The 16,132-nt window shown below is 42.2% G+C and overlaps 1 protein-coding gene across 1 annotated transcript in view; it reads left to right on the plus strand.

Annotated features, from left to right (window-relative positions):
* Window positions 1–12,856, plus strand: part of IGFN1 (immunoglobulin like and fibronectin type III domain containing 1) — a 38,311-nt gene extending 25,455 nt beyond the window's left edge. The window contains exons 16-27 of the mRNA XM_075521728.1: window positions 231–953; window positions 2,235–2,359; window positions 3,167–3,308; window positions 3,828–4,124; window positions 4,747–5,046; window positions 5,973–6,146; window positions 7,081–7,209; window positions 7,688–7,990; window positions 9,309–9,397; window positions 10,416–10,611; window positions 11,234–11,533; window positions 12,023–12,856. Coding sequence (XP_075377843.1) covers window positions 231–953; window positions 2,235–2,359; window positions 3,167–3,308; window positions 3,828–4,124; window positions 4,747–5,046; window positions 5,973–6,146; window positions 7,081–7,209; window positions 7,688–7,990; window positions 9,309–9,397; window positions 10,416–10,611; window positions 11,234–11,533; window positions 12,023–12,363 — 3,119 coding nt within the window. The 3' untranslated portion in view covers window positions 12,364–12,856. The remainder of the gene's footprint in view (window positions 1–230; window positions 954–2,234; window positions 2,360–3,166; window positions 3,309–3,827; window positions 4,125–4,746; window positions 5,047–5,972; window positions 6,147–7,080; window positions 7,210–7,687; window positions 7,991–9,308; window positions 9,398–10,415; window positions 10,612–11,233; window positions 11,534–12,022) is intronic.
* Window positions 12,857–16,132: the final 3,276 nt, after the last annotated feature.

Genomic DNA, 16,132 nt, shown 5'->3' on the forward strand with positions numbered 1-16,132 from the left:
GGCTGGTGTTGGTAGTGCTGGTGTTAATGGTACAGGGGGAGCTGGATCTCACTATGGAAAAGATGGTCTTCCAGTGGGAATGGGAACTGGGGCTGGTACTGGTGTAGCTGGTTTTGGGTCTCCATATGGAAAGGATGGTCTCCCAGGTGAGGTTAGTGCTCGTGTAGCTGGTGGAAGGGGCACTGGTTCTTTCTATGGAAAGGATAGTCTCCCAACTGGGGCTGTGGCAGGAGCTGCTCATTTTCCTTTTCGAGGTGAAGATGTAATGGGATCTCGCCATGGCAGGGATGCTATGCCGAGCAGAGCTCAAGGATATATAGGTGGAGCCAGAGGAGATGGGTTTTCCTCAGATGGTGGTGGTGTCAGTGGCTCTGCAATACGGAGTGCTGGGTCTCCCTGTGGCAAGGAGAGTGGGTCAGCTGGAGCCAGGGCAGGTGTGGGTGGTGTTGGGGGCTTGGGAGGAGATGAAAGCGAGTTACATTCAGTCCGTGGTAAAGAAGGTGTGGTAGGGGCTGTTGGTCGAGGTGGTGAATATGGTCTGGATTCACATCCTGGCAAGTCTTCTACGGGAGGTGAAGCTGGAAAGGGCACTGCCAGTCATTTCAGAGGATCAGGGAACAAAGGTTCATCTCATGACAGAGATTCACTTTCAGGTCAAGGTGATGCCAGGGGCAAGGACAGAGATTTAGGACAGTTAGGCTCCCTTTATGGCAAAAATTCTGCCTTTGGAGGGTCAGGGAGTAAACCCCGTGACAGATCTGCTTATGGGAGGAATTCAGGTGGGTTTGGTCAAGGTTCATTGGATTATGGTCAGATGTCAGATCTTTATGGTGGACCTCCTTCAATAAACCAGAGAAAACAGGAACCCAGCCTTGACATTAAAGCAAATGATTTCTTGAAGAATACGGAAAGTATGGGAAAAAGAAGACGTTATTGCCTAGATGATCTGAAAGGTATGTGTTTAATTGATGACTTATGTATTTCTAGTCTTTGCATTTTGGTACTCACATTCCTAATTCTGGAGAGAAAGTGAATCTTATGGTTTACACAAATGTAGCTATATGTAGAAATTTGGTTATACTGAGATCTGTTCCTAATTCTACCACTGATTTGCTGTTTGACCTTACACAATTTGCTCAGATCAAACTGCCTTAAAAGTCTAAATGATCTTTGTTTAAAATATCTAAAACAGAGATCATCTGTTCATTCAAATAAATGATTCAGATCCACATGGAACAGTCTTCAGTTCACAAACATACTAGTTCCCATATAGTTTCAAGGAATATGGTATGTTTCTTTGATATTGTTCCAATTTAAAACTTATTGTTTCACTTTATTTGTTCTAACATCTAGTACAAAGATCTGTGTTTTTCCAAGTTCTGGGAACAAATCTGTGCCTGCTTATATTGGATTAATATGCACATTGGGCCTAATGTAAAGATCTCTTTTCTCTTGTAACATCAGAAATAATAAGCTGTTGCATATAGTAAAAGGAGAGTAATGCGTATGCAGCCATTTGACTAAGACCAGTGGCTACACTAACAAGATGATAATGTGAAAATTACAGAAATGAGAAACTTCATATGTATAACCAAAGGGGAATACTCATCTAACGGAGCTGGTGACAAGTTAGAAATTATCAAGGCAACCAAAACGTAAATATAAATAAGGAAGTAAAATCAACAACATTGGTGTTAATGGGGAAGGAGGGGGGGTGTTTATTAGCAAGGGGATGGGGATGTTAATGGAGAAGAAGTTGGGAAGGGAAAGAGGAATTCAGGGGATAGAGAATAGTGTGCCTTGGGGCTCTTTAGGGGGGACTGGTCGGGCAGCCCTGTATCTGGTCAATGCAGAGGAAAAGAATGATGTGGTAGTGTATGCTGGAGTAGCTTATTTTTTCCCACTGGCTGTAGAGGGAGACAAGACAATTAGCATGGACTCAAAATAGCAAATCTGTAGATGGATAATGTGATTTGTGATGAATCCATTGCCCATTAGGTTGATGTTAGGACTATATTGTATGCACGCCAGCTGGTGTGTCCCTTCAGTGCAATGAGTTTAAGCCAGCTAGCCCACAGTGTTGTGGTACAAAAGCCTGTCATGACTACAGTATTTATTTTTTAAAAAGCTCTCTTTTCTCCTCACGTGCACATGCATTTTCATCTATACATTTCTCTCTGTCAGTGTAACGCAGAGTTAGCATCTTTTCCACATTTTCTTTTCTGAATGTTCAGCACCACGCTGTCATGTCAACAAACAGTTACTTGATGTCAGAGTCCTGAAAGGGGAACCAGCTGAGCTGTCTTGCACTGTCAGTAAAGATGAAGTGACAGGAACCTGGTTTAAAGATGGATTAAAGGTACGTGTCCTCTAGCTACTGTTTTCTTCGGTTAGCAATGCTCTGCTCTTCGGCTCTACCTCTTATTAAGTGTCATGTCAAGGCGTCCTTCTCTCTGCCAGTCTTACTGTAGTCTGAGTATGGCCCTGGAAGGATTCTGCAGGAGCCTGTTGATAATAAAATTCCTGATAGAAACCCAGCAAGATTTCTCCCCCTTCCTGCTGCAAGACATTTCCATTCTTGCTGACAACAGGAGGCTTTGTGTTTTCTATTCTTTTTCATGGGTGGAGATGGTGTGGGTCTCTTTCTTGCAGTGCAGTCCTTTTGTTTTCCTTGGTGAATAAGAGAAATATGCAAAAAGCGAGGGAAAACGTTCAAAGGATCCTTCAGGCAGGCATAACACAAAGAGTACTCTTTCAAATTAGTGCTTAAGGTCAAGCATAGACATCATATTCTGTGTTCCAAAACAACACTGAAGAATAATTCCAGTTGTGGGATCCAGATGATACTGTAGGAGTTCTGAGGTGTCATACTCGAGCATGGGCCAAAGTTTTTGTCATTAAGAATAGAAAGAGAGAGCTTGGAGATTTTACTAAAGTTTATTTTAATGGACTTTGAATCAAGTACCTGTGGGGAGTATGTTCACAATGCTTACATGCAACGTTACCAGATGAGTAAACCCAGAATATTATTGTAATTAAACATGCCTGTCATTCATAAGTCTTTTCAATTACATTTCAAATTTGGTCTGTCCAGTTTAAGTTTGGATTGCCTTTTTTTTTTCTTTTTTTTTTTTTTAAGAATGGGTCTCTGTGCTTTACCTTGTAGTTAAAAAGCATGGATGGAGTCTTTTTTGAAAAGGAAGGTCTAGTCCACAAACTAATTATTGACAAAGTGGAAGATATTCATGCTGGGAAATACAGGTTTGAAGGTGGAGATATAAAAACCGAAGCTTCAATTTTTGTTGAAGGTGAGTCTGTTCAAACTACCAACGCAGCATGCTAGCCTTGATGTGCTTGAAACATAATACATTTTCTCAGAGACCTATAGTTGGTTATTGAGACAACTTTATAATAAAGAATTACCATGTAAATGGGAGATAGTTTTTGTACAGGTTGGTGCATTTTGTATTTACAAATTTAACTAGGAAGCTTTCCTGAATAGCTTCTATTATTAACTCAAAGATTTTGGGGTGCACATAGCACTTTATCAGACCAGATTCTTCATTCTTGTGTTTATGTGTCTATTGCCTACGAGAAATCTGCTCGAGTGAAAAGGACAGTATGATGCCACAAATACTTCACGATAGTTATCCTGTAGCAAAGTACATGTATGTATGTGAAACACTGCGCGTGCAACTAAAGGTGAAGGTCCAAGTGTTGTGAGCTTCTAAGCATTATTGGCAGCATCATGAGGGAAGCCCTTCCCTCCAAGGTGAGCCTTATCCTCTTTGATTGCAGTTTTTAATGACCTTGTATTGTCTGCTTAGATCCTCCACAGGTTGACAAAGTTCTCCTCAAAAACTTAACAAATGTTCCTACTGTGGCCAAGGCAGGGCAGAAAGTAAAGATCAAGATCCCTTTTAAGGGCCGGCTGCCAGTCAGAGCGATGTGGCTAAAGGACAGACTGGAGCTAGTAGATGACAAAAGGATTCGTGTTGATAAAACAGAGACCTTTACCACGCTGTCCATCTCCAGCAGTGAGAGAAAGGACTGTGGGGATTACAAAGTCAGGCTGAAGAATGACAGTGGGGTCCTGGAGATCAACTTAAAGCTTGTGGTAATAGGTAAGAGCCCTATAACATCCACTGTGGCTTTCATTGTAAAGCTTAGGCAGGGAACCCATTAACATTGGTGACAATGTTATTTAGAGCTACTGGGTATTCCAAGATGAACACGACTATGTAATTTTCCACTAAATTGGGGTACAAGCAAAGGTTGCTGACATGCTGCCTTTAGTACAAGGTGACACAAATCTAGTTTGGTTTTGCACAGCCTCAGCAGCTGAGTTTTGAATGTTGGGTGACTGTGGGAGATGGGACTATGCGCAACAGGCAAATCTAAAATAGATTATCAAGGCCAAATTCAGCCCTACCATAAAAGTCTGTGCTCTTTTGGAAGACCAGAAATGGTGTTCTTCCTTATAAGCAAGCTGAATTGGTGCAGTGCCTATAAGAACAATTAGCCCATGGAGCAAGGGCCTGGCTTCCCCCACACATATCAAAAGTTAGAAGAGTGGAAGTTTTGAAGAGGCAATTCAAGTGCCTAGCCCTCATTCTGCAACTATGCATGTATTCCATCAGAAACTGAGTCTCCCAGCTGGTGAGCAAGAGGCAGTGTCTGCTCCAAACCCAGGAGCAGGTCTGGGTCTGGAGCCAACTCATAGTCTCTCTGTGTTCATCTTTTCAGACAAGCCACAGCCACCTGCAGGACCCATCAAAATTGTAGAAAGCTCTGCAAACGACATCACCATTCAGTGGAAGCCCCCAAAGGATGATGGGGGCAAACCGCTGCAAAGCTACATTGTCGAGAGCCAGCAGGTAGGCAAGAACGACTGGGTGACTCTGGGAGAAACCCCCAGGAGCTGTACTACCTTCACTACTAACAAAGTGGAACAAGACACGAGCTACTACTTCAGGGTAAGAGCTGTGAATGCTGAGGGAACTAGTGACGCACTGGAATCAGATGAAGTGAAGGCTGTCAGTAAAGGTAAGGAAGAACTTTTCATAATTGTGTTCGACAACTATCTGGGAGATTCATTATCAAAGCTGATGTCAAAGAAAACTCACTGCGTTTTGGATGTTGCTACAGATCTAAACTTGAATCACGGCTGTGAAGTCTTCACACAAATCTGTGGAGATTGCACATCGAGACTAGAAGTTTATTGTAGGCTTTGGTGATGCTGAGTGAGATGGCGTTATGTTCTCAGTTATGCTCCATTCTGAATTGGAAAGCAAGTTTCATGGGGGAAGTGCAATATGCATCAAGATCAGAGAAATTTTTTCCTGGGGTGCCTACAAAGGTAACATGTGAGGCCTTTTCTTAACTCCATAGGCAAAGGAGCGTCTCCGTATGTGCAGCATTTTTCAGTATGACCACTTCATTCCCCTGATTTCCAAACAACTAATTCTATTCTTTGTCCTTCAATGAATTTAAATACTAGAACAGTTTTGCCATGAGCATGTATGTAGTACTAGAGAGAAAGCAGTGCTCTATTCTATTTCTAATTTTCTTCTTTCTACATTCTCCTTCTCATGATTATAAGAAGCCCTGCATTTTGAGTGCAGAGGGATAAGAAAATCCATTCCATTTCCAGTTTCTGTCATTAAAAGCAAGAATAATGCTGACTTTTCCTACCATGTAAGAATGTACATGCCTGGCTCCATAGGCTGACAGTGGAATTGTCAGTCATGATGACAGCAGGTCATTCATGAAAACAAAATTCAGGAACAGAAGTCCATGCTGGATCCTGTTTGTGTGGGGAATAGGATACACAGCTTCAGGTCTCAGTAGGGTTTTCAAAACACATCCATATGAATACCTTGGGGAAACTGGAAGAAGAAATGACACAGAACACTTTCTTACCTTGCAATAAAAATACACATGCTAATAATGAAACACTAATCTCTTTCTAGCTTCACCTGGTGCCCCAGATCCCCCTGAGATTGTCAGTGCCAGCAGAGACACCATCACAATATCCTGGAAAGCACCTCGTAAAACTGGCACTTCCCGAATTGTGGGATACATCGTTCAAAAACGCAAGAAGGGTACCACGACCTGGCTGCCAGTCAACAATGTGCCTATAGCAGGTAGGTAGCTTAAATCCTGGAACAGACCGGAAGACTTGAAAAAGAAAAAAAGGTCAGCTGGGTTCAGGAGGTAACACACTGATCTTTGTGGAGTTGCTGCCTTCTAACTCCTTGCTTTCTGCTTAGGATCTTATACCTTCTAACATCAGTGCTTTTCCTCTTGAATTCTTGAGCTGCTGACTGTCCCCATCACAACCATATCACCCCTGTCTGAAGTTTTACCTTCTTCTCTTTCACAGCTCTAGTGTATGCGTTTTTTCACAGGTAAGGTTTTTTCACAAGTAAGGTTACACAGCTGTGCCATAGCAAAGCCAGGCCTTGGTTTTATATACAGCTGAATGCCTGGGAGGAGGATTATGATTTTTTTCTAGACTGTGTGCACGCATATGGCTGGAGAAGAGTGCAGAGAGAGCTCACTGCTGCATCCTGGGACATAGCTCCTCTGTAGATAAATTGAGGTCTTCAATTTCTGGAACTAAAGTCTTCACTTTGCATGCAGAACTACTGTCCTTAGTCCTCATGCTAGGAGCTTGGCAGACAAGAATTTATAAATGCAAGGAAGATAAAGAAACGCAAGTGATGTGTATGAGCTCCAAACTGTGTTTTGACTATAGCTATCAATTATCTATCAGTTGCAAGCTAGGACTTCTTATCTGGTATAGAAGAGCTTAGGATTATCCCATGAGGAAAAGCAGTATTTATCGTTTCTCTAATTAATAGCTCTCAAATACTGTTTGACTTGAAAGGGAATACAATGAACATGTCCCAGAAGTACACATGCACTAGGATAGGGAAGGGCAAGCGAACTGGCGACAGCTCCTCCGAATTATTCAGTCCACAGTTCTACATGGAGTAAAGTACAACATTGTTGTCTCACCCTTTCCTGCTTGGGGAACAGCTCACCTGAGCCAACATGCTCCTTTTCTTTCTGCAGACAAGAAGCTGAAAATGACCAATCTCAAGAAAGGTCTGCAGTATGAATTTCGTGTGGCAGCTGTCAATGCTGCTGGCATAGGAGATGCCAGTGAACCGTCACAGCCTGTCTTTGCACGGGATTCCACGAGTAAGTGCACTGCCCCCCATCCTTCTGGCTCGGGATACGTAAAGCTGGCGATGTAGACTGATGTTAGTGGAGAGGCAATGTTTTTAAATGCTTTGTAAAAGTATGGGAAGACAAAGATCAAATAACTGGGGAATGTTTCATGGCTGAGAATCCGCTATCAGCATGAGGAAGGAATGGAAAGATTTCCTGTGTGATGTCTAAGTCAAGATGTGGCAGACTCCCTGTGTGGGAGTTATGTGCAGTGTGGAGAAGTAGTCAGGATGGGTTACAGACCGTTTCAGGAGTGTTGCAGATTGTACTGCATGGCTGGCAGGAGCAGCCACCTGGATCCAGCTTTGAAGAACAGGGACAAGGTGGATGCAACACAGCAGGGTGGATATCCAGCGCGCATGAAGAATGTTGGGGAATCTCAGGAAGTGACTGAAAAGAAGGGACAGAAATCCTAGAAAAACAGTGTAAATAACATTTCTCTTTTCAGAATCTCCAGGTCAAGTGCAGGACCTTAAAGTGAGCAGCAGTGATAGCACTAGTGTCACCTTGACATGGAAGAGACCTGAAGCAAAAGATGGGAGTGATGTGAAAGGCTATGAGGTGGAGATGCGGTCTTCTAACACGCTCAACTGGACCAAATGCAATACTGTTCCCATAGAGATGACCACCTACACAGTTAAAGGCCTCCAAGCTAAGGAGATGTACTTCCTACGTGTGAGAGCCCTCAATGACAGTGGCCCAGGAGAAGCCGCAGAGCTTGAAGCTTGCATTGAAGCTGCTCCCCCTGTAGGTAAGTCAAAGCGGGCTGCTTTCAGAATGAACAAGGTCATTCTACAGGTAACAGAATGCAGGCAAGGTCTGTAGGTCACTGTGACGACCCTCTTTCAAGTCCCAGACTGTAGCAGAAGGACAAGTACTACATTGCTCCTCTAAAGTATGGTCTTATTTGGTCACCTCATCAGGAAATTCTGAAGATTTAACAGATAACAAATGTGCAATGCACGGTATTCAGCTCATGTTAAAGACTCATTATGATGAAAGAACCCCCAAAACTGTATTTTCTCCTGAGATTTACATTTTGCCCCCTGTGTGGAGCTGTACCACAGTCACGATCACCAGAAAGAAACTGCACATACCTTATGCCTACCTGTGCTCTTGTAAGGGAAAAATAGATTTTTCAGTCTATTTTTATACAGTCTTGTGGAATTAAACATTTTATTTCATTACCTTAAATTGCAATTGTTATGTTGTTTTTTGTAAACTTTATTTTCCTTTTTAATTTTCTAGTTTGAAAGTTTTCACCATTTTCACTTTTTCATCTTTATTTACTATCTGTAGCTCTGGGTTTTTTTCCTGCTGTTTGGGAACATTGCAGAAATACAGAAGTAAGAGATAATCCTGCGAGGGATTAATCTTCCTTAACTTGTGTCCTAAGTGAAAATGTCTACTTTTGGCCTATGCCTGGAGACTCCTTTTATAATCAGTCAGTAAATAGATAAATATAAGTCCACCTGGGAAGCAGTTTTTTCAGTTTTAAACTGGAAACGCTAAATACAATTTAGCACTATTGTATTTGGCATTTTTCTAAAAATGCCAAATACAATAGTATATTATATTGATGAAAAGAGAAAAGAAAGAAAAAATATTTTAAATACTAAAAAAGATTATTTTTAATAAACTCGGGCCTGTTTCCTGAGGATGTTCTGTACTCTGTATTGCATGTATATTTCATAAGTGTCAACTGCAATTTCCTTTCCCCAGATATCATTTTACACAAAAGATCATCCATGTGATGGGGTAAAGTGTGTCAAAGAGCCAACTTCTCCATGATTGAGACATCACATGTATACAAACACTGTTGTGAATGTATTTTTACATCACTTCCCCTTGTTTAGTCATAGTGATAAATAAATAGAAATGAAATTTGAAACGTGTAAACTCTGATTCTGAATCGAGGAGCTTTTTTTCCACAGTACCACTATGAGTTTATCAACAGCCTGCAGACTAGCTGTTGGGAAGGCATTAGGGGTATCAAACACATGCATGAGTTTGTCAGCCAGTGACTGTAATAAAGTACAACTTTTTACTGTAATCTCTGTCTTTTCCAGTTTCTCCCAGGTTATTAATAGATGACACAGTGAAAAGCTTCCTGGTTATAAAAGCAGGAAATACCATCCGAGTGAATATTCCCTTTGAAGTAAGTATTCAAATATGTTTCTAAGAATTCCCCATCTGTTTTTATGTTGCAGTCAATAGCAGACGTGTTTTCTGTTTTCCTGGTATGGAATTTTGTTTACAAGTCACTGGGCAAATCCTTTAACCTGCCTGTGCTGTGTATACTTTCTGCATGAGGACAACATGAACAAGAATTCAGCTGTCACTCTTGGCATTAGTGTTTTATGAGAATAATCTCATAAAATCATTAATTAACCTCTGCAATTCATTCATTAACCTCTGTAAACAAGGCACAATGCTGTCCATCCAACCATATTAATATTATCATCATCTGGTACTAATCTATCATATTTAGAGTTTAAAAATCAGTTGATTTCCATCTGACTCCCTTGGAAGGCCTTGGAGTGGCATTTCTAGCAACATCCTCTTGACTGTGTTTGTCTTATTAAGCAGCAGGACTTAAGCTGCATGACTTGAGAAATAGGCATGCACTGACAGAAATCCTGTGTGCTTTGACGTAAGCTTGGAACAACACAAGTCTAGGATATCAAGAAGAGGTTGATGAAGGCAAAGTATGCTTATTTGCTGGCCTTTCTCCTAATCTCGTGGAGAATAGAGACCAAAGATGGCACAACAGAAATAAAGACTTTGAGGATGTTTTTTCTTTCCAAACCCAGCAGATCTTTTTAAAAGTAGAAAATATTAACTACTGATGTCATCTGTTGTTCTTGATCTAGCACACCTTGTTTGACATAGTTAACCTGAACACCTTACTACAATAACATTCTTAAAAGACACAGAGAAAGAGAAAAATTACAAAGAGACTTTAGAGCAGCCCTTTATCCAGGGCTCTTAGATCCATCTTGGATCCATATTTCTAAATATTACTTTACTGTGTCATTTTTACTGTGACATTTTAATTACAGTCAAATATTACTGTACTGTGTATACACATTTGGGACAAGATAATGAAACAAAAGATGTAAAGACAGAATCTGGAGGCAAAACAAGTGGGCTATAACTCGTGGTGTTCTTTACAGGCGTCTCCAGATCCAGTGGTGACCTGGTTAAAGGACAGGCTTCCTCTTCCAAAGCGGGCTACAATAAACACCGAAGATGGTACCACCCAGCTGCTGATTGGAGCAGCTGAGTTCACTGACAGCGGCACCTACACCGTTGAGCTCCAGAACGGGTTAGGGAAAAGAGAAACGTTCAGCTTCCAAGTTCAAGTTACAGGTAACTCACTCACTACCATATACGCATGCAGATTTACTGTGAATAGGCAGTAGGCAACAAACCGAGTTCAGCACGGTGCACTTAAGCTGTGCAGGCACTGGGAGAACTAGAGTACAATTTTCCAGGAGGTTCAGTCTGGCTGCTTTGTGATATCACTTGGCCGTGTCTGCAGGACAGAGCAATCTACTGACTAAAATTACACCTGTCTTCCAGAGTGACTCTGCTTAAAAAGACCAAGTCACACAGATGGGTAGTACAAACCACAGGAAAGCAGTTCATGCTCTTTTCAACAGTCTAAGGTTAGACAGCAGCAGGCTGTAGGACATTGAGTCATAGCTACAACAACTCTGTATGCTGTCTTCCTAAGAGGTGAAAAAGTTTAGCTGTACCAGCCCTTATCTCCTCCCTATAAGAAGGGAAGGAGGCCCAGCAATGCAGACATAATGCAGTAGAAGTTCAATTAATAGCAAATGAGCTCGTGGAGGAGGAGTCAAATTTTTGTCCTTTCTAATGACCAGGATGTTTACTCAGCCCCCAGACACAGAATGGACTCAAAGTTTTTAGGGTTCTGTACTGTGCCACTTTCCCTACATCTTTGATATTATTTGCCTTCATCTGACAGATATCCCACAATCGCCTGGACCTATTCAATTGGAAGAGAATGTGCCAAATACAGTTACAGTAACCTGGGAGCCATCAGCATCTGAGAAATGGGAAAGTAATCTCTACTACACAGTCCTGAAACGTGAATCACAGAAGGGCTTGTGGCACGTGGTGGGTGACCTGATCTACACCAACAAGTTCACATTCACCAAACTGATCCCAGGCCGGGACTACTACTTTAGGGTTGTAGCAAAAAATGACTTGGGAGCCAGTGGTCCATCTGAAACTGTGCAGCCTTGGAGAATTAAAAAACCAAAGGGTAAAGCAGCTTTTACAAATAGTTATTTGTGTGTTGTCATGCTTTGTTTCTTTTATTGTTTCTAACGCACCATCCTGAAATGGGTGAACTTTTAGTTGCCCAGAACAAGGATGCATAGAGATACCCTAAGAAATTCTAGTTTGGCAGGGAAGGCTTGTCCTTTCTGCATGGACATTGTGCAGATAGATCCTTTATTTCCAGCGATTATATCATGTAATTCGCCACAAAATTAATTCCCAGCAAAATCTAAGGCTTAAGTTTTGCAGAAATCAAAGTTTCTGACTTGAAAGTTAAATTTTGGCTAATTTGAGAAGAAATGCAGATTACAATCCATAGGTGCATGGGATCTCTGGCAATTTGCAGTGCAGAATGCCAGACATTCTGCACAACCAAGTGTCATGACTGAAAACCAGTCCTTTAAACCCTGACTTCTGTTGCTGTGAAGCAGTATCTCAGTGTGTGTTTGTATGTTGTTGGTTTTTTTTACAGTTGAATTTCAAGTCAAACCACAGAAATACAGGGGAGTTAATCAAAACCAGCCCCCGAGATTCCTCGCCCCATTGAAGCCTCATGTGGTGACTACTGGGAGTGAGTGCCATATGACCTGTGCGGTTGGAGGCCAGCCACCTCCAAAGATCACATGGTACAAGGACAGTAGAGACATCTCCAATGATCCTACCTATTTTTGCACAAACAGCTTTGGTGTCTGCTCCCTGGTTGTCCTAGGTGTCACAAAACATGATGAAGGAGAATATATGGTAGAAGCCACCAATGAGTTGGGCCGTGCATTCAGCAAAGCCTTCCTCACTATTAAAGGTAACAATCTTTAATGCTTCTCTTCCTTCATCATGTGATGTCAAGATATGTCATTGCTGTGAAGATGCCTTATGGTAGCCATACAGCTTTATTTACTGACGAGAGCAATGTCCTATAAGGCAGTGTATATTTGGACTGCTTTATTGAATTTTTAATTAACCTACTAGTGATCAAGTATGAAACAGAAATAGGAATGAAAAGGCAGACGTGAGAAAAACACTTGATTTCTACATGAGCCAGAGGTCTTGGCTGACCTTGAGCAAATCTTTTAGAAAGAAATATCCCATCTTCATTTAATAAGGTAATATCCAGGTTAGATTTTTCTACAGTGCAGGAGCTGCAGAATAGAAGATCCTGCAAGATGTGCAAGGTTAGGTGAAGCAGTGAGGAAAAAGCTGGTGTTAGGTGGCTGAAGGCAATGAGAACGGAGGAAAGAGAGGAACGTGGTGTGAGTTAAACGGGGTCACTGGGGATCCTGACGTGAACAGAGAATCAGTGTAGTTGACTAAGGATAGATGGTGGATATACTTATGGATAAATATCGTTGGTAATTTTACTCAGTTCATTATGAAATATCCTTTACTTTGAGTTAAATATTTTCCTTTTAATGCAATTCTTTTTGGGATTATATGAGTGGAGAAATGGGTCAGTTAAATCCCTGTAATCCTTTTGCAGACATTGGTGGTCTTGGCCCTATAACATTTCAGGTCCCCCGTCCAGTGTACCTTACCGACTATCTCCCTCATTACAACATTGAGCTACTTCTCTCTTTCTCTTATTTTCAGACTCCACCCTGTAGCATGACCTTCCTGAGAGCATCTCTGCACTACTATGCGAATGAGAAGGTTTTCACTGAGAACTGGCTCTATGCGAAGGCTATGTATTTATTTTCAGATGTGCATTATAGTCTGAGTGTTTTATTTTTGAGATCCAGTAGTTGCATTTTGAACATGATGCTGCATTGTAGTCAAAATGGGGAAAAAAGCTTTCAGAGAATTGTATCTTTTTATAACGATCATGGCTTTCCACTAGACCTTTAAAACACAGATCAGAAGCTTCAGGAACACAGAAGATGAGAGGAAAAATAATTGGCCAAAATGAAACTTCCCATGGAGAACACAGGTGTGAGAGATCATTCTGCCACACCACTCACCTGCTGTCAGGCTGCAACAAGAATATTTCTTGACACCAGATGACACCACTTGACATCTATGAAGCTGGCCTTTTAGCGTGTGGTTTTCTAATCCGAAGCAATCATTTTAGATTCTATGTAATTCTCAGGAGGTTTCCTAATTCTGGTAGAAGCAGTTCTGCATGTATTCCACCTCCAGTAGCAGCTAAGTATATTATTTCCCTTAACCTCTAAGTTGAAAAGAGTATCTGCTAGTTTTATCTGGGCAAGAGATAAATTCTCAGACTAGGCTAACATGGGGTAGTGCTACTCACAGTGAAAATGCATTGGTGGGAATGAATGGAAATCTAGAATCAGTTGTATTAGTGTGAGCAGATCAATGCTGTACTTAAAAAACCTGCTATAGCAAGTGCTGTGAAAAAGGATGTATCAGTCCTAAACTATCACGTTAGTATCACCTTTGAAACATGACTGCCCCTACCTCATGACATTGCTCAAATGTTTTTGCCTAATGCAAAAAGAGGTTAAAAATCTTTCATGTTTGACCAGAAATATGAGGTACCACCAGAGATCCTCTGCCATGGCTGGGAGATTCCATCACTGAGTGGAGAAGGAGACTGGAAAGCAAAAATGTTATGATGACCATACAAACGTATAGCATTGTAGCCTTACCACCAAAGGTACTTTGATGATGGCATCTAGAAGAGTCTAGATCAAAGACTCAAAGCCACTGGATCCTCAGACAGCCAGTCAAACATTTATGTGGGGCTGAAATGTTCTTTTTGATTATATTTTGTACAATGTTGTACAGACATAGCAACAGTAGATTATGAAATTAAACCATAATTCAGTAAAATCTACCATGAGTAAGTGTTTATTTTGGAGAAGGAAGCCCAGCCAGTTCCTGAATGCCAATCCATGTCTGTCAAAACAGCATTTTCACATGAAATGGCTATATAAGTTCACCTCCACCCTGTATTGCATATGTAAGTTCCTGTTTAATCTGGGAAGAACAGAAGAACAACAGATATGAGGCTTTTGTAAGTTTATTTCTCACTAATATCTGGGCATGCTGATGGAGTGGCAGAGTGGTGCAGTCTCTAATCATGCAAATGAGGTTCAAAAAATATAATAATGTGCATGGCAGCATAAGCCAGCCACTTACTGATCAGGATGTACCCATGGCAGTGATCTCACACTTCCTTGAAGCCATCAATACCAGCTGCTACTGGGAACATTTATGTTGCATGCTAATCTTAAGCAAGGATCGTTTTAGTTATACCATGATAACCTTCACCACTGTGTTGTGACTCCTCTCTCAGGCCCTCCTTGACCCACCAGATGAAGCCTATGTACGTTCCACCTGTTATATGCAAGAGAAATAGAGGGCTACTCCCCTTTAAAGTGTCTGCTTCCATCAAGGGCACAACTGTCTGTTCTTCCCTTCCCCACCACGTGTGGGCACCTCTGGTTAGTGCTCCCAGCTATGGGCTGCCAAACCCCCCCAAATCTTGTTACAGAAACCGACTGGGGCTTCCCAGGACTGCCAGCATGGACCCACCGGGCTCCAGCCTTGCAGCATGTGTCATCCTAAAGAAAGGGGTAGGGCAGTGCCGGTGCCTGGCCTGTGCTCTTTGCCATGCTGAGGCCACTTGTCCCTGATATGCTGGCATCTCAAGCAGTTTTGGTAGCCAGGTCAGTCAAGTCCCTTGATGTGCTACTTGTCCGTCCTTTGAAAGAGCATGGAGACTAGGCATAGACAGCAAGTGTCCACTGAGCCATCTGCCATGGTTCAGTGGGTGAAATGGGTGTATGTGCTGAGCCAGAAGCATGGGACCATGGTCAAGAAAGCAGGTGCTTGTTGCTGCTGCTGAAGGACTCCTTCATGCTCAGTTGGGAACTGCAGTGCTGCAGCTGGAGGAGGGTCCATCGGGATTTAGATGTTTCTTCTGAGGTGGCCTGTTGCTCCATGCAAAGAGGGAAAATTAATTCCTGCAAGGAGCGGGACATGCTGCTCCCTTCCCTTGGAGGAGGACCATCTCAGTTTCTGCTTCCCTGTTGGCAATGACCTGATTATCTTCCCCGTAATCCTCATGTTTACGGATGCCAGCAGGCTTGAATTTAGGTTCATACCTGGAGATGCACTTGCTGCTGTTTGTACTCTGAATATGCTAAGAGGAGAGAGATGCTTTCTTGCAAGGCTGAGTGACAAACACCAAGTTTTCACTAGTTTCAGATTGACTTACACTGGTGAATATACTGTAGGAGCGTGTGGTAGTTTCTGTGTAGCGAATGTGCAGCAGTAGGGTTACTTTTGCTATTTTCTTCTTGCCTGATAACGTAAGGGCCGAGCTTGTTGGAAGGACCTGAACACTTGAGATTGAAGCCTGAGTGATCTCTGGAAGGACCTGGCACACTAGGAGCAGGGGGCTCTTGCAAGTCTTGCCGAGAGTTGCAGGTTTATCCCTGTGCCAAGACGTCAGCATCAATTCAAGCTAGTCCTCTGCTGTTATTCCCTTGAATATTCTATATTCCAGCCCCACGTGCTTAAAGCGCTGGTACTTACTACCTGGGGAGCAGGGCTGAGCCAGACACGTCATGCAGGGCTGCAAGACAGGGAGCCTGACTAGTAGTGTCAGTAATTCAGCAAG

Source organism: Mycteria americana, chromosome 20 (assembly GCF_035582795.1).
Source record: "Mycteria americana isolate JAX WOST 10 ecotype Jacksonville Zoo and Gardens chromosome 20, USCA_MyAme_1.0, whole genome shotgun sequence".
NCBI lineage: Eukaryota > Metazoa > Chordata > Aves > Ciconiiformes > Ciconiidae > Mycteria > Mycteria americana.